This window comes from Thunnus albacares, chromosome 5 (genome assembly GCF_914725855.1).
Source record: "Thunnus albacares chromosome 5, fThuAlb1.1, whole genome shotgun sequence".
Taxonomy (NCBI): Eukaryota; Metazoa; Chordata; class Actinopteri; order Scombriformes; family Scombridae; genus Thunnus; species Thunnus albacares.
Genome location: NC_058110.1, coordinates 22,657,458 through 22,684,000, shown reverse-complemented (window position 1 = coordinate 22,684,000; position 26,543 = coordinate 22,657,458). Strand labels below are relative to the sequence as shown.

The 26,543-nt window shown below is 40.1% G+C and overlaps 2 protein-coding genes and 1 long non-coding RNA gene across 5 annotated transcripts in view; 2 read left to right on the top strand and 1 right to left on the bottom strand.

The window, feature by feature from the left end:
- The window catches only part of LOC122982099, a 33,123-nt gene extending 15,246 nt beyond the window's left edge, over positions 1-17,877 (bottom strand). For all 3 annotated transcript variants that reach the window (XR_006403394.1, XR_006403395.1, XR_006403393.1), the window contains exons 1-2: positions 17,813-17,877; positions 12,515-12,602 (exon numbers count right to left, since the gene is read on the bottom strand). This is a non-coding gene — a long non-coding RNA (uncharacterized LOC122982099). The remainder of the gene's footprint in view (positions 1-12,514; positions 12,603-17,812) is intronic.
- Positions 13,292-15,969, top strand: trh (thyrotropin-releasing hormone). The gene is made up of 3 exons (XM_044351121.1): positions 13,292-13,567; positions 14,057-14,264; positions 14,713-15,969. The coding sequence occupies exons 2-3, from the start codon at positions 14,075-14,077 to the stop codon at positions 15,327-15,329; spliced, it is 807 nt and encodes a 268-aa protein (XP_044207056.1). The 5' UTR covers positions 13,292-13,567; positions 14,057-14,074; the 3' UTR covers positions 15,330-15,969.
- A 29-nt stretch (positions 17,878-17,906) lies between the features above and the next one.
- Positions 17,907-26,208, top strand: LOC122982096 (rabenosyn-5). The gene is made up of 12 exons (XM_044351120.1): positions 17,907-18,005; positions 18,820-19,100; positions 19,434-19,568; positions 19,730-19,830; positions 19,944-19,989; positions 20,093-20,254; positions 20,371-20,636; positions 20,814-20,884; positions 21,244-21,330; positions 21,453-21,555; positions 22,309-22,413; positions 22,501-26,208. Exons 2-12 carry the CDS (start codon positions 18,938-18,940, stop codon positions 23,614-23,616), a joined length of 2,355 nt encoding a protein of 784 aa, XP_044207055.1. The 5' UTR covers positions 17,907-18,005; positions 18,820-18,937; the 3' UTR covers positions 23,617-26,208.
- Positions 26,209-26,543: the final 335 nt, after the last annotated feature.

Below are 26,543 nucleotides of genomic sequence, written 5' to 3'. Positions count from 1 at the left end.
GGGTGTAGAGAGTGGTGGTCCTTATTGCAAACACTTGCCCATTACATGAGTCAAACAATATACATTGCCTCTCCTCAAGACCATTATCTTACTCCATTTGTCTAGCATCAGGTTTCAAGAAATTGTAGCTAATGACTTGCTCACTAATGACAATAAAAAGCTTGAGCGTAAATACATTTTTCCTGCATCACGGCTCCCCATGAAGCTGCTATAGGCAGGAAAACAACACATTTAATATCTTCAGACTTAAAATACAATGCTTCAGCTAAAGCGCCGTGGTACCAGTGATGAATACTTGCCTGCCCTGCATCTGACTTCCAAAGCTGTACAACTGTGTCTGCATGTTACGGAGCTGTGACAAGAGTTCAGTCATAAAAAACATGACTGTCTGCCCCTTCGATCAACTCTTTGCAGTCTGACCTTTACAACCTCCCCAAGCAACGTAGAGAGACAGTGTATCTTCATCCATTCCTGCGGACAATTAGGTTGGTGGAATAGACGACCATGTCAGTGCTGCTCTGTACTGCAAACAGCGGTTGTGTTGTCATCCCAGGAGACCACAGACTTGTCTGATGTCGGAGTGATACAATATGGCCCAAATTCAGATGAAATTACAATAGCTACAGGAAATGGCAGCAAGCCTCAACTGAATACAACCTCATTAGAAAAGATAGAGCTAGAGAACAATAGTTGTGACCTAATGGATTGTGCTTTCATTTGACCCTAACGTAATGAAAACAACGTTATTAGTACTGATACAGGTGCATCTCTCTTGGTAGTGACAGCAAATGAAGATGTGGGGTATTGTTTTCCGGCCACAGCTTCACCACAACTGACGAGCAGACAGGACCATCCCTTCTGCTATCTCCTGGGAATAGGTCAATAGGGAGAATCACCACCTGCTGCTGCAGTCACATATCTAAGGGGGGTTCCTACGTGATTCAATTGACTACCCAGGTGGTCTTTCCAAGCATGAGACACCCTAAAAAAGATAGTAGGATGATGCAAATTTTCCTCTATATGTGTATATGCTAAAAAGTAAGACTTCATTAATGCTTCCCTACAACAGCGGCCCAGTGTTTTTTCATCAAGGGAAATAAGACTCCAAGACACGTGAGACAAAGAAGAACTTATTTCAGGTTCATTTTCGCCACTTGGATTGGTTTCACATGGGAGCCTTTCCAGCCCAAGAGGTCCTTATCTCTTACTCTTTCTGTCGTTCTTCAGCTCACCCAGCCCAAGCTATCTTTGTCTTCTATGTGTGACATTAATTGGGGATACATCTTTTACCTATTCCTGTCAAGGTGAGGGGCTGGAAAAGGTTGCTGCTGATCTGATACCAGATCTTGGATCTATGTGTTGCTCATCAATCGCACTGCTTCTCCCATTGATCACTGTGCCAGACATAAATAGCTGCTTGCACTCTGCTCTACAAGGACACAATCAAGCAGTCCTTAGCATGACAAAAAAAGGGCTTCATCCTGGAGGACTATGTAGAAGAGGTCTGATTAGTTCTTGCATCTTGTGCTTGCTTTGCTCCTTTCCCTGACAGTCAAGTTTTTGTTTAATTTTGCACTTTGTCTTTTGGGTTACGTCCAAGTCAAATGTCAAGTCAGTTGAGACAAGTGAAGTCAAAGCAAAGTCGAGTCACAACTCTTTGAGGGCAGAAGTCAGAAGGCTTTATAAGCAAATTGCAAGTCTGTTGTAAATCTTCGAGTTTGCTGAATTCTAACCATTAATATGACACAGCATTTTGACAAGGTTCTGAAATATTCAAGGTATGCAGCTAAACAAGACCTGCCTGTTGCTGTCTTATTTATATTTTACTGTTCCAGAATTTTACAATTCTAGAATAGAATAGAAGAATGTCGATATTGGATGATCTTGCACAACCCCAGTTTACATTCAGTGACAATGCATTTTTACATCCAGCGCCAATTCTCGTTTCTACAATGACTGCACATGGCAACTATGGTTAAGGTAAGGGAAAGGTAATGGTTATGGCAATGAAATATGGTTACGGTATGGTTTTGGTTACATAACTAAAGGGTTAGGGTTTTGTTAAGGTTTGGGAACAAACACAATTGGTTAAAGGATAGGTTCACAATTTTTCAAGTCTGTATTAAAACAGTAGTCAGGTGTCAAGAGTCATTGAAACATATTAAGTTTGCTGTAATCATTCTGTCTGTTCATACTGACCATTAAAATATCCTTTCCTAAAGTGTTGAAAGTGATGGGTGACAAAATCCACAGGCCTTGTTTAGTGAAAAAATGTTAGAGTTACAACCTTTTAGTACAAGTTTCCCTCTTTTTGTTACTACCATCCTCCTTCCACTGCAGCTGAACAGGGAAACAAAAAGAGGGAATTTTATTCTAAAAAGCCTGCAGCTTAAATATGAAAATATCCACCTGATGTCACTAACTCAGACCGGTGAAGCCTCATATTAGCTTCAGATAAACTTTACATTTTTTCATAGTGGAAGAACTGTGGATTTTGTCCCCTCTCACTTACACTAAAAATGCATTACGAAGGGATTTTTTAATAGCCAGTATGAACAAGAGGAATGATTACAGCGAGCAAAACCTTTTTCACATGGACACCTGACTATTGCTTTAAGGCAAACTTGAAAAATTGTGAACCTATCCTTTAAGGTTGGGGAAAGATCGTGGTTACAGTGAATAAAACAAACAGTTTGTTGTGGGTCTGTGACGAGAGGTGAACCCTGGTCTACTGTATGAAAGTCAGACTCATTATACACCCACTCACCATCCCAACCTCCACACACTTGCATTACACCTCACTACATAAAGGGCACACTGCTTCCTGCATGGGCACTGAAGGTTGGCATTGGATATAAATTGTGATGGGCAAATGTCATCCAAAATGGATGTTATTCTGAGGGACACAGGCTGGGATTTTACCAGGTCTAAATTTGAAACTTAACTGATTTTTCTTTGAGGTCTCATGTAATTCCAGTCTTACAGCAGTCGAGTCCAAATGACGTCTGCCCCATATATAGATCTAAAGTCTACAACTCTGCTGTTATAATGCTGTTATAAAGCATTATTTTTGTCACCTCGAGCATTTAACTTTGCTCCCTGAAAAGAGGATTAATCTTCAGTCAGACATTTCAGTGTACTGAGTGATATTGTTTCGTTATTGTTATTGCAGTTAGAACTAGCACAGACTTGTGCACTATACACTGCTATCTATTCTTATAACACACGCACAAAGTGATTGGTGTAATTCTCTCCTCTAGCTCCCTGCAAAGTCTGCCAGGAAGCTCCAGCATGCCCAAAACTGTGCTGTCCATGAACTCAAACACACCTCTGCTCACCAGTATATCATATTGTTTGGATTTGAATTACACTGGCCCTCTTTTCCAAACCAATAAGCCCTCTCCCTCCAGAACTTTAATTCTCCCTTTAAGGCCGTGGGGTGAAAAACTGAAGTGCTACATAAAATAGTGTCTTGCAAAGTGCCTCTATGAAGGGTTTTATAAGAAACCTATAATAGCTGGCGACTGATGGGTCAAAGTATTTGTGAATACTGTAAGTCATAGTGCCATAATATGAGGTAAACTGACTTCCAGGGGCTCCATTGTACACTAGAAGGGTTTGCCGTGATTGTCAAGAGGTTGGGATGAGAGTCAGAACCTCTACGTGATATAACAGCGAGATCAACAGCTGGATTTGAAGGCAAACCTCTCGATTTACCAGTCAATTTGCATTTGAACTCTCACATATTGTCATGTGCTCTATAGTGACAAACAGAATTATGTAATGGCTAAAATGAGGGAAGGAGCCTAGGGTCGAATTGCTTCTTTGGGTTGAAAGGAACCCATTGAGGGTGTGTCAAGACATGTCAGCCCAAGAAAAAAGACAGCATCAGTTCTTTCAGAAAATGCCATAGTAAAAAGTAGCGGCGTGCACGTCTCCAAATATTAAACAAAGTATCAAGTGCATGGTTGTGGCAAGGATCAAAACAAACAAAACACTCACAGATCTAAAAGATTTTTGACACATGGTTGCGAGTTGGGGGGGATCTGTTTGTCTCCCGTTTCCTACTGACGGCCAATGTTTGTTTTTTAACTCAAACCATGAACTCTCCTAAACCCCAACTAAGTGATTTTTGTGCCTAAATCTAACATTAACCATAGCTCTGTCAAATCAGAAAATGGTTTTAATTTTTCAATGGTGGACAGTTTTTGAAGGCACTGATAAACGATGTCGTCCATCAGGTAGGGGCATCAGATTAAAAGAAAAAGCTTATATGTGCTGCTCTGGTGAGCAATGCCAAACAACGTATTTCATCATTTAATTTGGTAGACTTTGTTGTCTAATGCCTTATTAGGTTTGTGCATTTGATTAGGATGTCTCCCTGTGGAGGTAATGGGGGCACATCATCCGATATGGATGTAATTCCGAGGGACAAGAGGAAAAGCTGGGGTAGACCCAGAACACACTTGAGGGATTATAAATGTCACATTAGGATCTCACAGGAAGAGCTGGGAGGGTGTGGCTGGAGAGAGGGATGTCTGGGTTACCTTGCTTATGCCCTTTTACCCTTTTACCACAGCAAACTTACCTGGATAAGTGGCAGAAAATGGAAAAATGGGTGGAAAGTAGAAGTCTTACTAGTAATAACATCAATAGTGGGAGTAGAAGTACCAGATGTAGTGGTAATACTTTTAAGACAGCCAGTTGCTGTAAATCTAAATCATTACATTACTAAAACACTTTCATCACAGAAGTTGTGAACTGATTGTTAACTTTGAAGGAAATTAGATTTTTTTGTCTACTAGATTGATTTTATTTTGCTTTCCATTTTATTGTCCCATTTACCTGAACATCCAGCCCATTTTTACCAATGTATAGAAAACAGACTGAAAGAGGAAAATCTCTTTCAACTAACAGCTGTGGTTCCTGGACAATTATACTCTCTTATATTTCTCCAAACAGATTTTTTTAAAACGTCCATTGTGTTTCTGATGAGCCATTCCTGAAAACACAGTGGAAGTATTTTTCTCAGAGTTTGTGCAATAAATGTGACATAACTGCTCCAGCCTATGCAGAGGAAGAGGACAGTAAGGAAGATAACAGCATTTGCATGTTGTGGCATTTACATTTGGTGATAAATATACTTTTAATATGCTTTGCAGCTGCCTACCATTTCCTCCGATTAGATTAACAAAGCTGAAGGATTCAGGGTGGGATACTGGAGAAGGACTCTGTGTGTGTGTGTGATCCCCCCTGGTTACCTACACAAGATGGATGGTTTGCATGTGAAGGCGAAACACTTTGCAGCTACAGCTTTCTACACGTGCCGAGAGTGATTCACCAGTAGCACATCACTATCCCATTACATCCTTACACATTCCCACACAGCCACTGAGGACCCAAGATCTCTCTGAGAAGCATGTGAAATATTCTGAGGGTAGCATAGCCTAGTGAAGAATAATTTAGTGCAGTTGTGCTTTCAGGTTTGAAAATCTAAACCTCAATAATATCTGGGAGGCTCAGAAGTTTGAAGTTAGATACTGAGAGAATGTGTAAAGAGTGACTGAAGGCACGGAAACCTGGACTAACAAAGTGCTGTTAAAACTTAAATGACAAAAACAAAAAAGATTGCAAGTAGAGTCTCACCAATACTGGACTTTTCAGGATGATACTGATATCAATATTTGGGAGCTGAATGTCCTGTAACAATAACACTTTTATAAGGATCCCTTGAATTTGTTTTTTAAGCCTATAGTAACTGATTTTTTTGGCCACTTAGGGGCAGCGGTAACAAGTTGTGAAGACAACACTGACATAAGATGATAAAACAAACTTGTTAGCAAACAGTTGCCTATTTACACATTCATCAGTTACAGAGCAACATTATTATAAATTTTAACTCCAGTGCACTTAAGTGGACAAACTATGTAATGACAACACAACTCTAAATAAATCAGAAATGTCATTTCAAGACTACAGTGTCTTGTTAGTTATCAGCCGACATACTGCACTGTATATGCCAACCTAGCCTCCTTGAATTTACATTTATCTACTACCGATTTTCAACAGCAAATACATTTTGTATGAAAATGTAATGATGCCTGGTATATGTTTTCTGTTAAAATAATGAGGAAACATTGTTCATTTAAAAAAAGTGCTTTTGTAGCCTACATCACACATGCAGGACTCAGGATGCAAACCCTGCACTTTGGTGTCAAAGGGCTGCTATGTACAGGACTTCCTCATCAAACAGAAATGGAAAAACAATTTAGTGGGATGTAAACAAAATTTCAAGGACACAGGGTTGTATAAACCGGAACTGATATATCTGTAATAAGTAAATATCGGCCAATATATCGGCCCATCTATTGGTATAATAGCAAGAAACTAAACATTATTGATATTAGTTTTCATTTTCTTAGATAATCTAGAGTCTTAAAAATCTTTCTGTTTATTCAACAGAGCCCCAAGCAAAGTCAGAATATATTGTACACCTTTCAAATACACAACACAAATCATGTTTGTCATCAAGTTCAACCGAACTTAACCACTGTTTCCACAACTTACGGCACAATAGACCCCCAATCTTAACAAGCCATTTGTCTGTTATTGAGTCATAGTTTTAAAACAAGTGACAATCTCTGTCATTGTCACAACAGCGTTTTGGCCTGTTTCCATACAAATCAACTGGTTTCAACAAGAATATGAGTATCTTGAAACAAGACTGATAAATCGCTGCGCTGGTATCATGAAAATTGAGACTCGATTGTTGAACATTCTTGAAGCAAGATGATCTGTATTGGCAACAGGTTGATAGACTGGTTCCACACCTCTGATTGTCCACATCGCTGATATTTATTTTTTTTCAGAAATTCAAATAGTGATTCAAATGAATAATTAAGTGAAATGAAATGACAATGCAGTCTGATTATCAGGCTGACAGGTTGAAATAATCTTACCAAACTGGTGTTTTTTTATCACCTGTCTGGCACATCATTATGTTTGGACTTACTGTAATTATAGACAAAAATGATCAGATAAGATGGAGATTTTTTTTCTGCAGAGTTCTGATTAGGGACTCTTTATGAATTTTTTTCCCCCCATGAAATATTTTCATTTTCATCATGCCTGAAGAATGAAATATTTAAAACCTCACATCTGCCATTTCAGGCGGCCGTGAGACTGAAAGATCAGCTCAATCTACCACGATTACAGCTGGTCCCAGACACTACCTGACTGTGATGGAAGGGTGCAAAGTCGAGGGGGGACAGACACGAAGGGAAAGAGAGAGAGTGCGATGATAAGTGAGCTGTAGCATGTGGTAGTAGTGCACTAATCATGGTCTCCGGCTGAAGGAACACACAGGCGCCTCACAGGTTATTGAGAGATAATGGGATTCTCAGGGCAACAGACACACAGCTAAAGACAGAGATGAAATTTGAAAATAAATAATGCAAAATCCTCTTTCTCGCCTGCTGCGTTAGTGCCTGTGTGTGTTAGTGCCTATGTTTGTGTAGATTGTGGCTCCAACTAACCGCTCAGTGTGATGAAAAATGAGGAAATAAGGCATTAGTCAATATGGGAAAAGAAAGAAACCTAGCTCTCACAGTTTGAGAGCTGATTTCAGATTTTGAAGAAACCACTATGAGAGGAAATAAGTGTGTAAAAGAATGAATTTTCTCATAGTCATTGACACTAGTGACTGCTGGACTGCCAGATAAAAAAATATAACTTTTGTAAATATGCATATGAAGTCTAAACATGAATATCCAGTGTGGGAAAATCTTTGCTTCACTTTTGTTTGAATACTCAAATGCATCCTTAATTAAAAGGTGTCTTCTTTAATCTTTTCATTTTTAGATTTATCACATTGTTGACACCCTGCCATAAATGACAGCGTTACCTATGTGTGATAAACATGGTTTCACTTGACGTCACAGCCCCCTCTACAGCCATTTTGCTGCTCCAGTGTGCAAGGTTGTCTTCACTGTGATGCATCATCAAGGTCTTGTGACACTGTTTTTATTTCATAAACAGCTGCAGGGGGCTGCTGTAAAATCACCCACTGTGTGAGCCCCTTAAGAACCAATTTTGATATTTATATGTTTAGTATATTGCCTGTGAACATACACTCTCTGACGCAAATTGCCCCTGTGCCTCCTTCCGTCTTTTGTCATGATTTGAATCTGGACTCCCACTAAGCACCTGGCACAGCTCTCTAATGGAGCATAAAAGGTAAACAATAACCTCAGGTGAGAGCTCACACTCTTTTGTGTAGGAATTTATAAACTGATATTCAGGGGTTTAAATTTGAAACACTATACAATTCGTCTTTAGAAGAGTCCAAAAATACGTCTATTGAAGAGTAAACAGTAGTAAGAAACATCCATACAAAATATATCATGTGCAACCATGAACTGATATATTTGAGTGAGCATGCCAAAAGTTTTCAACTGGAGAAAATCACTATTGTGCAGCTTTCCTTTGAATTTCTGCATGATATTAACATGCAAGACAAAGACAACAAGCTGGCCACTAAAGCTGACCTCTGACACCCTCCCTTTCCACAAATACACTCACACTACCAGCCAGCCTTCTCCACCAGCACACCCTGCAAGCCGTCACTCATTCCCCACTTCAGTGACCTCTGTCAGGCCAGTGTCACTTTTGGGGGACAGGGCTATCACGCCAACCACACACATTCCCTTTTCCATTTGTTTATTTATTCGTTTGTGTCGCTTTGTTTTCTGGTCTGCCTTCACGCTGTCCATCTCTCTGCTCCTTACACACCTCTGCTGTCACAGTCAGATGTCTTTTAACTTGCCACCTCTGACTGCTTTGCTCAGAAGGTGTTGAATTTCACCTGTCTACAGATCCACCCTTAACCCTGCACTGAACTTTGTGGAGATTTTTTGGTTGACTCTCCTTTTCTGAACTCATCTGTTTTTGTACAACCGAAACATCCTTCATTCCCAGCAAAGAAAGGAAATACAGGAGAAATATTAAGCAGTGAGTTATGAGAGGTTGTGCCTCAATGTGATTTTAGAACTGCTAAGAGTTATTGTTGAACTTATTATTGGCTTATGGCAGCTTACTCGAACAATGAGAAAAAATTAATGGTTGCTTAACCCGCCTGCTGTTAGCTTAAACGTGCATTAACTGATTTTTCAACCACTTGGGGGCAGTGGAAACAAGTTGTGAACACAACATTGACAAAGCCTCACCTTTTAAAGGACCAGTGTGTAGAATTTAGTGGCATCTAGTGCAACGGACTTGGCAGAAATGGAATATAATATTCATAAGTATGTTTTAATTAGTGTATAGTCACCTGAAAATAAGAATGGTTGAGTTTTCGTTGCCTTAGAATGAGAACTTTATATCTACATAGAGAGCATGTCATCCTCCACGGAGCCCGCCATGTTGCACCGCCAAATGTTAGTCTAATACTCACTGTCCCTTTAACTCTGATTTTGGTTTCTATCAACTCCTGAAGGAAATATCTGGCTCTTTAGCTGATTATGCTCCACTATGTTCACCAGCTAGTTGCTAACTGTGTATGTTCGCCATTTTGGTGCTGAGCAGGTAGTTGAAAGTCAGTTTTAGAGCTTTTTCTCTGAAAACAGCTGCCTGCTGCAGCCAGAAACGACGCTATGAGAGCAGTGAGAGTGAACCAAAACAGTAAAGTTGCGAACCGGACAGCTAAACAATGAGCTAAAATTTGCTATAAAGCTCCGTGAAGCCGAGGGGAGCTGCAGAGTCGGGTGATAATTCTCTGTAGGTTCAAAACTATGAACGATGCCTCTCTCATTACACATTGTCATTTGACACATTGTTATTATAAAAATATCAATTTCAGCTGCTTTAAAGATGCTATCATCATTGTTTTTTGATTAACAATGGATCAAACGGCTATGTATATGTAAAAGGTGTCACTATTAGTGATGGATCCACTGATAATTATTACCTGATTCTGCAAATTCTGCATCTTTGAGCTCATTGTTTTGATTCCTTCCTGTTTTGGTTCACTCTCACAGCTCTCATCAGAGTTATTTCCAACTGTTTTCAATGAAAAAGCTCTAAAAACTCACTGTACACTACCTGTTCAGCACCAAACAGTCGACAGACAAAGTTAGTAAGTAGCTGGTGAAAATAGTGGAGTGTTTAGCAGCTAAAGAGCCAGGTATTTCCCTCAGGAGTTGGTGGAACCACAACTCCTAATGAATATTAATGTAACTAAATATTGGTTGGATGTGTAAATAGGTGACTGCTTGCTATCAATATCATATAATGATAATATGTCAGTGCTGTGTTTACAACTTGTTGCACTGCCCCCAAGTGGCCAAAAAATCTATTCGTACCAGTTTAAATATTACTGCAGTATCTGAAGATCACCACTCATATAGCTACTCTGTTTCAACAGCTTCAAACATATCTGTTTTATAAGTTTTAGCTCATCTATAGCAGATTATTTTTACTCATATACTTGTTCAGTGAGTCACAAAAATACATATCATAAACTAAATTCAGATCACATCCGACAAGATATTATCCAGATCAATTTGACATTCGATGAAACACGCTGCTGAATGAATCCAAACTAATAATGGTCTGTTATTGGGAATGACTGTGAATGATGTCACTGGAGATGATTAGAGATCTTTCTTTCGACGTAATATTTGACTCAGTGACAATCCTGAGTTTCTCAAGAGATAGCATTTTACGCAATTTAGAGTGAATTTACTAAGATGCTATGTTTAATATTCTGTATGTTTAAATCTTTTTATCGCTATCCTAGTTTTTGTGTTGCATAGAACCAGTTTCCTTGCTGAGATTATGAGAATCAAATGTCTGTTTCTCTAGTAAAGTTGTTGGGTGTGTGTGTGTGTGTGTGTGTGTGGTGTTGTTTTTTTCTTTATCAGCATTTAATCATCACAGGTAAGACTTCCTAGTACTGAAACAGTGAGGATCACACTGAAGGATGCAGGGATCATTAAACACTAAGGATATGAGCTGCACACTGGAGAAACAGACAACCGGATCTGATCTGTGCAGCCTTAATTTGGATTTATGTGCGGCCTTGCTTTGCAGAAACTTCTGTTACACACTGAAGAAGTTTACCACGACTTAAAAATATATATATAATTAACGACAGCAAGAGTAAACAGAGGATAGAGGCTAATGAGTCGTATTTTCACCCATCACATTGGGTGTATACCAAACCTGTCCTCTTCCTCAGTACATGAGGTACATGACGCTGACCAGAATACTAATTGTTATGATTTCCCAAGTCTGAAAGACTCTAATAACAAACTTTTTTATTTTTATTTTTTTGTGCGGGATGAGTGAGAGTGAATCAAGAGAGAGGAGGATGTATTTTAATCACAGCCTTATAGTGATAAAGGGGGAAAAAAATGACAACCTAAATGCTGCAACACCTGCAGCAATCTGCTTTAATTGTTCTACATCTTCAGCATCTGTGCACCACGTTCTCCGAGCAGATTCACAAGATTTTCACTTGTTGAAGCACCTTCTGGCCTTTTGAACTGCTTAAAATCCAACTTACAGATTCTCTTGGGCAATTAATTGGTTCCTTTGGGCATGTCATTGCACACTTGTGGGGGGAGGGGGGGTGGGGTGGGGGGGGTGATACATGACAGACATAAGGAGGTGGATTCCCATACATTCCCCACTGTCCTTAATGTGTTCATCTCAGGCAATACAGTGCAAAGTAGAGACTCTACTAGACTGAGAATGTGCTTTTGTCGCTCTTCTGTTCGTCACACTGTAACTACGTTTAACTAAAAAGAGACACATTAGTTTGGCTGGCAGGGTGTAACTAAGATGTTCCTGCAGTATACACAGAACATGTATGGATGTGGTGACACTCTCACTAACGTCACCCTTTGAGTGAATATTGATCTCGTTTTATTCCCACTTCAACACTACAGAGATCATGTCAAACAGAGATTGCTGCAGCTTCCTGTCAAAGAAAATAAGACATATCAGCTATAGATGAGCTGCAGATCTGTGACACTTTTCAATAGAAATTAATCATAAAGCATATTTAATGATTTCCACCATGATATTGATGTTTTTAACCGCATGCTCGGTGGGAGTCTAAACCGACTTGAAGTATTGGACGTGACAGCACGTTGAAAGCAAGTAATTATAGCATTACACGGCCAATTCAATTCACACCAGACATTCACCACTGACTGAGCGTGACTATGCAGGACTTCATCGAGACAATGGAGTGATTTGACTCTGCATAATGGATAAGGAGAGCTCTACTTCATACAGGTAGTTTTGCTCCTCTCCCTCCAGGAATTCAGACAGTCATTGTTACCAATTTACTATAGAGCTCCTTTGTAAGTTGCCTGCAAACCGTCTGGAAAGAGAAGTGTACACCAGTACTCATGAACAAGATAAGCTCACTCACTCAAGTGAATGTGTTTCGGACCACATCTAGTGGAGATGGGCATCTGGTACCGCAGGCTCACTAAGCACCACTGACCTGACGCCCAGCTGAGAAGAAGGCTGTGTGTTTACATCCATGTCGTCATGTGTTCTTGTGGAGGTCTCATGCTGATCAACTTCCTTCTCTACAGAAATAGACAGATCTTTTTTAGACTGCAGATATTGGAAAACTTCAGCAAATGTCAGAGTAAACATTTTTTGTAAAAAAGAAAATCAGTTATCGCACCATCTTTCTTCACCTGCAGAGATAGCTGCACGGATCATCAACCCAATGGAAGTAAATCTTACAAATTACATTAATAAACATTACGGCTGGCTTCAAAAGTCACCGCATTTCGATTTTTCCGGTTGCTTAATAAAATATCAAGTCCAAATCCCTTTGCTCCCACTCAAAGCAAAACTTGCTTGATCCGCCTCTGATACATTCAGCTGTGTTGCATCGTGAGGAGAAAGTGCATTTATTTATGCTCAGAAGAAACAGATGGGGTTCAGCTCTCCCTCCTGAGTCCTGTGACCTCAGGGAATTTAAGAAAATATGAATGCATCTTTCTTACCAGCCCTTACTGGTGCCCCATAGGAGACCGGCAGATTTTTTAAGATACTCAGCCCATTTATAACATAATCTGAGCACACTGTTCGTAAACGGCAATCAAAACATAGAAGCCAGTTGTAAGGAGGATTATAGCTTACTAAATACCAGTACACGCATTACGCAGGGTAAAATTCACAACTTTTATGAATGAATTTATCTTATCCAGTCATCGTAGTGCCTGCTGTCCATCTCAGGCTGTCGCTTATTTGTTTTTTTCAAATGACAAATTGGGCAGCGGCCCCTATAGGACGATCATTCACTGCCATCCAGTTGCGCACGACTTGGTGACATCAATGGGGACGAGGGATCCTGAAAAATGACTACAGCGTTGGTGTGACGACAGTGACGGCAAGTATAAATGCTGAGACGGCAAGTTATCTGCTCATACCTCTAGACTTGGCCTTTACGGGTCACCAACCGCTGCGAGAGGCTGAGAGCGACTATCATCACTGTCGGCGGTGCGCTCAACGGGGAAGAGAGAATTTGGATACTTCTCAGGTGAGTGAGACGCACTTCAGAATAAACCTTTATAGCATGTGAATATGTCTATCTTTTGTTTTGGTGGACCTGCTTCATCCTTTCTGGATGAATCAAAATCATTATTCATTATTCTAATTCATTTCGGAGATTTTTTTTTTTTTTAGAAAGTATGACATTTAGTGTAGGCTACATGCTTTCTTTACGTAAAATACATTTTTAATGCTGGCAGTACGGTGAAGTGATTCCATTTGTTTCCGATGCAATTTCACTTGTTTTAAGATTTTTTGAAGATCAAATTGCGCATAAAAAGTTGTATTTTGCACTGGACGAAAATGATCGACACCAATAGTTTTACATTTCTTTTCGGAAGAAAAGACGATATTTTATCAGATAACTTAAATACAGACTGAAGTGTAGCCATATGATTATAGATAGTTCACTTTGCCCCCACATCAGTTTTATTTCTGTAATATGTGTCCCACCGACCATAATCTATTTCTTCAACAGACTAACAACTAAACTACCATGAAGTCGACATGTCTGCTCATCTTGGCTTCTGTCATGGTCTGCATCTTGACGGTGTCCAGAGGACAGGGTATCCCTGCTGAGGATGAGACGGACCGAAGGACCATAGACGACATCATACTACAGAGAGCAGAGAGTCTCCTGTTACGGTCCATTCTCAAAAAGATTCAGGATGAAGACGGCAGAAATGGTGCGTAAAATATGTCTGGGATCATTTTTTACAGGCACCCCGGGAACTATTACGACGGTATTATCAGTATAGTGCCATAAAGTTCTTAAAATGTTTTACTTTCAGTTTTAAACATGTCATTAAATTATATTTTCTACTTCCCTGATATCGACAACTCGTGTTTTTATCTAAAAATGTTTACAAGTTACATCGATGCTCTAAGCAACTTCACGTCTACTTTTAGATGGTTTCTGGTTAGATGATTATAAATGATGATTTACAAATCGTGTTTGAAAGTATTTTTGTAAATGGCAAAGAATGTTCCTCCAGTTTAAAATGAGTCAAGGGATTGGGACCACCAATTCGTGCGCAATTTACGCACGGCATAGGCGAACAAGGGAAACACGTTTATGCAGCACAGAGAGTTCGAGCTTGTTAAAGTGATCTAAATAATATTTTTTCCTTCCAGATGGATTTTCTTCTCAGCCAGAATGGGTGACAAAACGACAGCATCCCGGTAAGAGGTACAGCGAGGATTTGGAGAAGCGGCAGCATCCGGGGAGGAGAGAAGAGGACGAGGATGAACAGTACTTGGATGTTCAAAGGAGACAGCACCCAGGCAAACGCGAAGATGAAATGGACTCGTTCATGGAGCTCCAGAAAAGGCAGCACCCGGGAAAGCGCACCACGACGGGACACATTTCTGAAAACCCTGTAGTACTGCTGAGTGAACTTTCAAAACGACAGCACCCAGGCAAGCGCTACCTGGTGCTGCACAGCAAACGTCAGCACCCAGGTAAGCGCTATCAAGAGGATGAGGATGGCGATGGGGACTGGGATGCGGATGAAGAAGAAGACCTCTCAGAGTTGGAAAAGCGCCAGCACCCCGGGAAAAGGTTTTGGGATAACTCGAGTCCGGATTTAGGCACTACCAGTCCGTGTGATGTATTGGACCCTACGAGCTGCAGCAAGACCAATCTGCTACTCGACTTTTTAGACAACATTAACAAGAGTCATGCCGAGGAGAAGAGACAACACCCGGGTAAAAGGTTTGCATCTGAAGATGATTTAGTGGAAGGAGAGTAGATTAAACAAAAGAAGCTCTGGTGTGCGTGTACTGCTGTATTGTAAACAAATAAATGTGTAAATTAACTGACCATAATGAATTATTAAAAATGGAAAAAATAATGTACATCATTTAACCTTTTGTGCCACAGTTTTTCTTTGGCAGACAGTCACTGTATCATACTGACAAAAAAATATATATCTGCTGTTTGTTTCTTTGGAGAGCTTGTGTGTAATTGTCCTCTAAACTTATTTGGACTGTAAATACGGTTTTCATAAGAGTGGGTACCCTGTGCTGATATATTATTATTATCATTAAAGAATTCTTATTCCAGTAATCATTATTTATTTATTTATTTAGTTAATGAGGCTACTTATGCTGACATGGTGTCCAAGGATGAAATTATTACAACACTGGCTTCAGCGATGTTGCCTCTGAAGCAACACACGCTTGTCAGTGCTGGAGATGATGACAAGTGAAACTACGTTTACAGTTATGCATAGGAAATCCCTTCATTAACTGATTTGTGTTTTATTCTTTTCTACTTATGTAAAATATAGTGAATACCACAGCAAATATAATGTGTCATTGATTATTTTTCTACACATTATTGCATGGATTAAGTTTATGTAACCTCATGTTGTAAATTAAAAGCTGCCTTTGCCTTAAAGCCAACCACCAGTGTTTTGTTGGAAAATAAAAGCATTGGTAAAATGGTATGGTTTGCATCAGTTGTGGTAAATGCATGTCAGCTTAGTGTCTATCAAAGTGTTGATTCAACACAAGTAGGTCTAATTAGTGTGTGGTCCAACGAAAAGCTGTAATCCTGCTTCAGCCTCGTCTAGATTAATGCAATTCAATAGCAGGCATGGAGTGTCAGGTATCCTCCTCTCTAATTGGGCTCATTCCATCAGAGCCTTGGGAGCAGCTGTCCACAGGTCTGATCAATATGCAAATTATTCATCAAACATGTGAGTTGAAGATAGAGACCTAATGGTAGAGATGCTCAAACACATACACAACTTTCAGCTCCAGCAGTAATGCTCAGGGCTCAGTGGATTGACAGACCAGGAAAAAGTGCAAATGTGAGATTATCCAGTATGAAGGATGAACATATGAATTATACTTCATGCATGAGTTATTTTAGGCTACCTGAAACACCTGAAGGGGGGAAAAAAGCAATATATAATTTGGATAAATTGTTTGTGGTTATTTGTTTTTTTATGTTTAGATACTGTATTGAAAATCTGTGTCAGAAATACACGAGCCCATCTGTGGAAAGTATGACAGTGAAATGGCTCACAAAATATGAATGAAGCAAAGTCTTCTTGTTTTCACTCAACACAGGTGAGTTATGAGCTATAAGCAGTTCAACCAAAGATTGGTTTTTCCTTTTCAGACTGTTTCATTTGAAGGAGTTTTGGGGGACTTAAAAAGTATCCTGGATTTAACAAGAAACTCATTAAAAAAAAATCACATAAAACATAATTTAGCATTATAGAAATGTTTTTTTCTTTCTTATACCTTAAATCATTTTGTGACATCTCAGATTTATGGTCCCGAACCCTTGATGGGGAACCACTGAGATAATTTCTCAAATACTTTCATTTAATTTTATGTTAAGCACTTTGAATTGCCTTGTTGTTGAAATGTGCTATACAAATAAACTTGCCTTGCTGTGCACAAGGCCCTCCACACATGGCATCTTAATCATGTTTTACCTTGAGCCCCAAAAAGTGGGCTGTAGGCTACAACTACCTGGTCCCTGGTTTACTGATTACTTTGTGGTAATTTGATTAAGCACAAGTTTATGTAGAAATCTGCACAATGAGTGTAACTGAATCTGAAAAAAACTACTGTTGATGACCTGAGTAAGGAAGCAGGACCCACCATAAGGCTCCTATTATTTCAGGTGATGTTGTAGTGCATATTCCTAAACAAAAATGAATAAATTGTCCTCAAACCGACACTGAGGCCTTCAGGCCCCTCACGATCTGGGCCCCTCTGCCTTCCTTATATCCACCCTTCTGTTTAAAAATAGACAGTAATTAAAGGATAGGGTCACAATTTTTCAAGTCTGTCTTGACACAAAAGTCACAAAAGCCCAGTTTGGATGGCTGAAACTTCAAATAAACTTTTAAATACATTTTTGCACAGAGGGAAGGCCCCCATCACTTACATTGTCAGTGCACTATGAAGGAATGAACAGGAGGAATGATTACGGCATGAAAAATCTATTTCAATGTTCATTTTGGCACCTGACAGTTGTTTTAAGACAGACTTGAAATTTGTGAACCCCTCCTTTAAGCCTGTAGCAAGTACACTCTGTTAGTCACGACAAACTTACATGCAGCATGAACTGCTCATGTTTAGGCTTCAAAGAGTCTGTGTGAAATATCTTGGATCATTTACATCAAAGCACCAACACTTGTAAACATAGACAGAAACCAAATAAGAGAAGCAAACGAATAAGAAGTAGATGAAACATAATGACATGAGTAACCTTCATTGTAGTCCTGCTGTTTTGATTTTGGCTCCTACAGCGTCGTGTATGTTTGGTGCCGTTTGTCCCTCCTCTCTTCCCTTACATACCGAACGCTAATCACATGATCAGGCTGCTGCCGCCGCTGTCGCTACTGTCGAGCTGTCAAAGACAATCCAAACTGTCAACAACACAGTTACTGTTGCACTCATTTGTAAGTATAAATCATCCGTCGCTAGATGATTAGCCTCCAGGTATTTGTTTTTGTGGATGTTAGAAGTCATTTATCCCCGTGTTTTTTGAACAACATGGGTGGAAAAACGATGGCTGAAGAAAGCGAGACCTGCTGTTAGCAACCTCAAGCTAACGTTATGATACATCCTCTGTTCAGTTTAACGGCAGTCAGCTTCACCCAGATATTAACCAAGATAACGTCAGATAGTTAATACGCAGATTAGACCCACTAAATAAAATACTGGCTGCTTGCAATCGGTTAAATACTTGACGTTAGTGACTGCGTGTGGGTTATACGATTGACTGAATGCAAACTCTTAGCTAATGATAATGTTAGCTGGTACTTCATTTAAAATGTAAGTTTATGTCAACGTGGACTACTGTGGGTGCACCCATGAACCTTTGTTACTTCATCCAGACTTACTTAACTCACTTTGAAATAATATTATACAGTAATTAGCTACATTGTGCAGGTTTAATAACCCGAATAATGATATTCTACCAAATGAAATAAGAAATTTAACACATTTTTTATGAAACCATAACCTCTCAAACTCTGTCTATCACTGAAGCTGTTTATTACTGTGACACTCCTCTTGCCTGTCATGCTCAAAATCATAAAAGTCACACTGACTCATTAGGTTTGCATAAATGTCCAAGAGTGGTTGAAATTCACCTTCCAACCAGACTGCATGAAACAAATCTGCTTTTAGTTTTCAAGAAGTTGTAATATAACAATTGGGATTTATGTATGGATTTTGTGTTTTTACATGTTGCTTCAATCTGTGTCCCAGGATTATCTCTGGTGTGATGGAGCTAGTATGGAGTGGTTTGCACTCCCCGTGACATGAGGACTGACGCAGGATCCCGCCGCCTTGCATCTCTTCTCCAAGAGCACAGCCGATCGCTGTCATGGCCTCCAGCTACCCGCCCCCTTTTGAAGGCACAGGTGAAGTGAAGGAGGGCTTTCTTTGCCCATTGTGCCTCAAGGACCTGCAGTCATTCTACCAGCTCCAAGACCACTACGAAGAGGAGCACTCTGGGGATGACCGCCATGTTAGAGGACAGCTGAAAAGTGAGTCCCATGTAGTCTAATTGTATACTCTGCTATAGACAAAATGACTCTGCAGTGTTGGACCAAGGGGAATTGTCGCCAGGATGACTTGGCAGCACATGTTGCTGCAGCTTCTCAGGGAGGGATAATATATGAAATAGGAAAATAATGAAATGTGGATGGAAACTGCTTTTGGAGGGGGGTTAGCTCTCTGATTAGCATTTCGTTTTTTCACATTGGCTAAGACTAGGCATACATAAATGATAGAAGATACATCAGCTTTTGTCTATATAATATCCTCTCTGCATTTTTCACACAAGGAGTTAAATTGTGTCCCAATTTCTTTGTGCTCAGGTTTGGTTCAGAAGGCAAAGAAAGCTAAAGATAAGCTGTTGAAGAGGGATGGAGAAGACAGACCGGACACTGGCAGCTATGAGTCCTTCTACTATGGTGGAGTGGACCCCTACATGTGGGAGCCTCAGGAGCTGGGTGAGACTGGAATACTGAGCTGTAAATTGCATGAAAATAAATCTCCACTCTCTACATTTTTCTTTATACAGTTGGCTTCCTTTTCAAAGCATTTGCATAAAATTAACTAATTATCGTTAGGAATGACCAAGAAATCTTAAAGTTGCTTTTCTCTTTTGTAGGGGCAACTAAAAGCCACCTGGACTTCTTTAAAAAACACCGGGCAGCCAGGATAGATCACTACGTCATTGAGGTCAATAAACTTATCATCAGACTGGAAAAGGTGTGGTTGCATCAACTCATTCAAACCATAATTTTCTTCCTGCTGTTGTTACAATTAGACTTAAGATGGTCTTAAAGGTGCCAACTCATTTACAATGAAAACTCTCCTTTCAGTTGACGTCTTTTGACAGGGTGAACTCGGATGCCGCCAAAATCAGAGGTTCGTCCACATGTTTTCATGTATACTCTGAATCCTCTCAGTGTTTGTACGTATGATTTATTTAACACGAAGAAAATTAACGAGTGCTCGTCCTCCTTTACAGCCATTGAGAAGTCAGTAGTGTCATGGGTGAACGACTCAGATGTCCCGTTCTGTCCTGACTGCGGAAACAAGTTCAACATCCGGAACAGACGGCACCACTGCCGTCTCTGTGGGTCCATCATGTGTAGGAAGTGCATGGAGTTTGTCCCCTTACCTCTGGCCCGTACGTATGAAAAAAATCTTGCAAACTGTAAAAAAATCATTACATATCAAGTTGAAATAAGACTTGTGAACATGTATCCCAGTGCTGTGAATTTTCATTCTTTTATGCATTCACAGAAAAGCTCATTAGTGGGACACGAGAGGCCCTGTGTGTACCTGGAAGCCCCAGTCAGTCCCAGTCTCCCCCAACAGGGGGTGGCGGTGGCAGTGGGATGGGCTCTAGGAGAGGCAGCATCAGCAGCCTGAGCAGCGTCACCTCCATGCTAGAAGAAAAGGACGACGAGAAGATTCGCTGCTGTCACCACTGTATGGACACACTGCTAAAGAGACAACAGAAACTGGAAGAGAAAGACCACATGCCTGACATAGTGAAACTTTACGAGGTTGGTGTTGAAACAACATGAAAAGGATCATTGCACTGTTCTGTTCCCAGTTGTAGTGCAGTCCTTGGTTTTCCTTTCATGCTGTCTTGAGTTTACTCTTTTGTATCCTTCCCGTCATTCTGTTTTTCTTTTGGGGCTTCCTGTTGTTCACTTGCTCATAACTTGTCTTCCTGTCAGAGGCTGAGGATGTGTATGGAGAAAGTGGATGAAAAGGCTCCAGAATACATCAGAATGGCGGAGTCTCTCAAGTAAGCCACATTTAAAAGATAATCATACTGTAGATTAATCTGTCAGTTATTTTCATGATTAAGCATTACGTCTCTAAAACATCAGAAAACATTAAAAAACAAACCAAGTGAAATCATCTAATTTCTTGTTTTGTCTGAACAAAATATTACATTTTCTATCATGTAAGACCAAGAGAAGCAGCAGATTTTCACATTTGAGAACCAGATTTGTTTTTCCATTTTTGCTTGAAAGATGACATAAACCATTAATGAATCATTAAAAAAATGTTTCAGCTGTTCTTTCAGCTGTACTTTTGATTTTTAATTAGAGTTTAATTAGAGTTTTATTGCTTACTGTCATGGCCTTATGCTTTTCACAGTGCCGGAGAAACCACATACAGTCTTGACAAGGCTGGTGGACTGAGACTGGAAGTACAGAAATACTACGAGCTAATCGATGCCCTAAGGTAGGCCCTCAGTCCTAAATTACTGTTTCAGAATTGAGCCTCTGTCATGTTTGTCAAATATTTTAATATATAGTTTTTTAAATATCAAATTGAATACTGTGTTGTTTTTTCTTTCTTCTCAGTAAGAAGATTTTAACACTGGGAGTGAAAGATGATCCACCTCCGCATCCAAAGACACTCCAGCTTCAGAAGATGGTCCGCTATACAGCCACGCTGTTTGTCCAGGTGAGACCAAGTTCAGACTGAAAAAAGATATATCTTTCCATCACTCTGCCATAGGTATTTAGAACCGGTACTAAATTGGTACCTGTACTAAACCGGTACCTGTACTAAACTGGAGAACCAGTATTAAATTGGGCTTGTCAAGCTTCAAGATACCATTATATTCTGCCTTCTGCTTAGAAATGGTGAATTTACAGCTCACAATAACTTAATGCGATATAGTCTTAGTAGCTTAGTAGCTTTTGTTTGTTATCTAGTGTCAGCAAAAAATATTGCTGACACTAGATATCACCATGATATCACCCTAAGTTGTTAGCATGCATTAGCTTGGAGGGCTAACTTGGCTTGTTTGTATTACGTGAAGGTTGCTTTTTCCCCCATCAACCATTGATTGGTTGAAGAGTAGGTAGAATTTCAGACGACCAAGATTTTCTTTGGTTGACTACAGCTCTAATTGTTATAAAAATAAGTCTGTAGTTATTAACTCTGGACACAGCATTGGTTTTAAGCACTTCTAGCTTAGCTGTTATCTTTATAAATAAATAACTGTTGAATCTTTTCATGTCATGTCTTTATTTTTTGCACCAAATTATGGAGAGTAGTATCAATAAGAGGACTCGTAATTAAAGTATATACATATATATCAGTTGATAAAATCCTAATGACACCCATCCTTACTCTGTCATTTCTATTTCTACCAGATAAATTCTTTATTCTTGTCCCTGAATTCACCTCTACAACTTGTCTCCATCATAGGAGAAGCTGTTAGGTCTCATGTCTTTACCAACTAAGGAGAAATATGAAGAGCTGAAAGAAAAGAGGAAACAGGAACAAGAGAAGCGACTCCAACAAGAGAGACTGGTGAGATGGTTTACAGATACTTCTCTGATGATTTTTTTCGTTGGGGGAACACAATTTGTATACTTTTTATGTTTCCCTGCTCAACAGGCAGCACAGGAGGCCCTGAAGAGGAGGCAGGAGTCTGAGAGAAACCGTCCACCTGCCAGCACCAATGGAGAGCTGTCGCAGGCTCCTAGAGCGCCACGCATGACCAAAGCTGGTGGTTGGTTGCCCTCCTCAGACTCTGCCAATGCACGTAGTGAGCTGGATGACCCCCTCCTGCAGCAGATCAAGAACATTCAGTCATTCCTTCGTCAGGCGCAGGAGGCCCAGAGGGCAGATGAGGTAGCGATGCTTGAGGAGAACTTGCGTCAGCTGCAGGACGAATATGACCAGCAGCAGACCAGCCTGGCCATCGCTCTCTCTCAGAAGCTGGCTGAGGAAGAGAGCCTGCAGCAGGGGGAGCTCAATCGCCTGGAAGCCTGGGAAAGGGAAGAGAGGGAGCACAGGGGCCCTGCTGTGGGCTCCATCCAACCTTCTTTCACCTGGGAGAAGTCTCTGGATATTAGCCCAGCAGGGGGCTTTCAGGGAGAAGAAGACACAGCAGCAGAGGACTTGACTCCTAAAGCTGAGAGGAGCCCCTCATCTGTAAGAGCGTTCCCTGCTCTCACAAGCCAAGAGGAGTCACCTCCCAGGTTGAGGAGCTTAGGGGGGCATGTAACCCCTCCTGGTGGCGAAGGACAGAACAGCAGCTCCCTTAACCCTTTCGATGAAGAAGACTCTACTCCCGTTGAGGAGGATCCATCTAATCCCTTCTCTGAGGACATCAAAAAGGAACACAAAGAAGTAACCAATGGAAAGAAAGAATACAACCCCTTTGATGACGATAATGAAGAGGAAGTTGAGGAGGACAAGCAAGCTGAGACTGCACCTGGCAACCCCTTTGAGGAGGAGGACGATACTGACGCAGGTAACCCTTTCATGGAGGCCTCTGGGAATTCTCCGGGAGCCTCGACCAACCCCTTTGACGGGGAGGATGATGATGAGGTTTTGCCAGATGTGGACATGATAGAGGAGGAACTGCTGCTACAGCAGATTGACAACATTAGGGCCTACATTTTTGACGCCAAGCTCAACGGCCGTCTCGATGAAATGGAGCTCCTGTCAGAGAACCTGAGAGAGCTACAGCACACCCTGCAGGAACAGAAGAAAAAGAAACACTGATACCTTTCCCTCAAAATCCCTCTCATCACCTGCTACTTACCAAGTTATTGAAGACTAACTCTGAGCCCACTCATTTTAGTTTGGGTGAGGTACCACAGAAAGATTAGGTTATTTCCAAAATTAAACATGTACTAGACCTCAGTAATCTGGAGTAACTCCCTTAATTTCCTAACATCTTTCTAACCACTTGTGTTGTACAGGGTCGCAGGGGCTGGGGCCAATCCCAGCATACACTGGATGAAAGGCGGCATACAGCCCGGACAGGTTAATTTTTAAGCACTGCAAGTAAAAATTCATTTGTACAGGGCATGTACAGTACTGACCCTGTTGTGTATTTATACGATGGAAGACTGAAGAATGCCATTTATAAGAAAGATGTTTTTTTCAATTGAGTGTCGTCTTGTGGAAATCAGATTATTTGATTTCTGGCAGAAGCTATAAACAGTGTCAAAATGTAACCATAGCTTAGGTACAAATGGGAGCCACGGAACAACTGATGCATGTTTAAAAATCTTGGGCTCTTCTTGTTGCCAGATCTTTAGTACATTTGTGTTAAAGGATAAGGCTCTCCAATTTTCAAAATCTTTCTTACTGTCAATGAATCTCATGTGCAGATTCAAACCAACAACATTGATTTATTTACAAGTATTGGACATGTCTCCGAATACATTTTATTCGTCTGTGCAGTAGACCTCTGTTGTTGTCCAAAAACTATTATAAAATGTGTTAATGAGTCACACTGCTGCACATGGTGATGTTTCCTCACCCCAAAGAGTATGGGCACGTTAGTTTGTTTACCAGCGATCATGTTTTCAGTCTCTGGAGAGTTGTTCCATGTAAGGCAGACACCACTGCACATGTTCCGTTTACAGAGCTTCATTAGCTTGTTGTGCTACACATCACAACCTCTTGACTTTATACTTCATTCTACATTGTAAATATCTTTAGAACAAAGTCAAGAGGTTGTGATGTGTAGCACAACAAGATAGCAAAGCTCTGTAAACCGAACATGCACAGTGGCATCTGCCTTACACGGAACTACTCTCTGGAGACCAAAGATGTGATCACTGTAATTAGTCTTTGGAGCTGTTTCTAAAGAAACTAACGTGCCAGAACTCTTCGTGGCAAAGGAACATGTCACCCAGTGCAGCAGTGTGGCTCATTGAGGTGTTTTAATAATTTCTGGAACAAAGGAGGTCTTCGGCACAGAGGAATATTATATATCATGCTTTGGATACACACACAATATTTGTAAGTAGGATGAATTCATTGTTGATTTGGCTCTGCATGAGATTTCTTCACAATTTGAAAAATATAGAACATCGCCAGTCAAATCCTTTTGATTGAAAATTTCTTACCAAAGAACTGTTTGAACTGGACCATGACGCTTAATGAGAAGTGAAATTGTACTTTTTTGACCATATTTGGGCTGCTTACTGTTTGAAGGAAACTAATCATTAAATTAATTGATAGATATTAATTTTTAATCACAGGCTCAGCTTACCGTTTCAGTCACACCGCTTGCTACTCTTGTCGTTGCAGAGCCTGTGACCCTTTGTAACACTGATTTATGAGGGAAATTACTTAAAGGCACAATACACAGAACTAAGTAGTTGCTGTTTGCTCCTGACGTGTGACCGTCACTCATATGGACTGTATCTCCATGATGGCATGATCATAAGGAAAAACATTTATCTTTAATCGAACTGTTAATAACTACAGATAAATTTGAAATATCCGTGACATAAATTGAATATTTGTTCTAACAGTGGTTTATTTTGTGCTTCAATGAAGATAGCTTTTTCTGTAAATTCAATGAACATAATTGTTTGGATGATCTAGCAGAATCAGTGCATTTATCTTTTTTTTTTTTTTTGCATCTTGTCTGCATCATGGTTGGTCTTGGCATGGTTGCATTTTAGATCTTTATTGTAAAAAAACAAAACAAAACTGCATTTTGAAATGTGACAGCGAGCCAAGAGAACAAAAATGTTTTCCACATCTTTCTGTGCAGCTCCTACAGGTTGTGATCTTATCGTTTACAGTGACACTACTGATCCAACTGAGCACTTGGGTTGCATGATTTATGTGTCTGCATTTTGTTTTGGTTTTTGGCATCTGTCTGATGCTGGTTTTTCTGTCAAGCTAGTGATCAAGCTTGTCTTCCCTTTTTTTTTTCATATATTTGAACATACTGATAACATCTCTCATGCTGTCAGCCAAGATCTGTATGTAAAGCATGTAATCTGTGCAATGTTATCATCCAAGACGTCCATCCAGCCGGCTCACCCACTACGCACCTTGTACATACTAAATACTACTTGCCCAGGCACTTTGTAGGCAACTCTAACTCAACAAATAAGAATTCACTGAAATCCCTATGTATGCAGAAATGATCTTTAGGTCAAAACATTTTAAACACAAAACATTTTCTGTCAGACATATATTACACTACATGAATGCCAGCAAGTATTATCACTCAGTGCTGCTACGTCTGTCCTTACATGAATTTGTCAAAGTGCTTTTCTGTCAGAATGTCCATATTTCTCTCTCTCTCTCTTTCTCTCTTCTACTGCTTACCTGTGACGTCCACAGGCAAAGCAAAACATGTGACACACTAAACGTTTTGTGACAGTGTGAATAACTCGAGGAGTTTCTTAATGTGTTAGCAGTTGATTTTAGCTTTGGAAGTCATTAGGGTAACATCGCTGCATTTAAAACAATAATCAAAACAATTTGGACACATACATCAGTTTATTAACTTTAGAAAATTTCTTCTCAGCACCAATAAAAAAAAAAAGTTGTCTACAGTAAAATGTTTGTATTTCTCTTCTTTTTCTTTCATAAATGTGTCTAATACATCTAAACTTGATCCTGCACCTCTCATGAAAATATTGTGGTTATTGTTTAGGATTGTGGTTTATCTA

Coding starts and splice junctions, on each gene's coding strand:
- trh (XM_044351121.1), top strand. CDS start 14,075: ATGAAGTCGACATGTCTGCTCATCTTGGCTTCTGTCATGGTCTGCATC. Junction 14,265..14,712: donor GGATGAAGACGGCAGAAATG/GTGCGTAAAATA, acceptor TTTTCCTTCCAG/ATGGATTTTCTTCTCAGCCA.
- LOC122982096 (XM_044351120.1), top strand. CDS start 18,938: ATGGCCTCCAGCTACCCGCCCCCTTTTGAAGGCACAGGTGAAGTGAAG. Junction 19,101..19,433: donor TGTTAGAGGACAGCTGAAAA/GTGAGTCCCATG, acceptor CTTTGTGCTCAG/GTTTGGTTCAGAAGGCAAAG. Junction 22,414..22,500: donor GACTCCAACAAGAGAGACTG/GTGAGATGGTTT, acceptor CCTGCTCAACAG/GCAGCACAGGAGGCCCTGAA.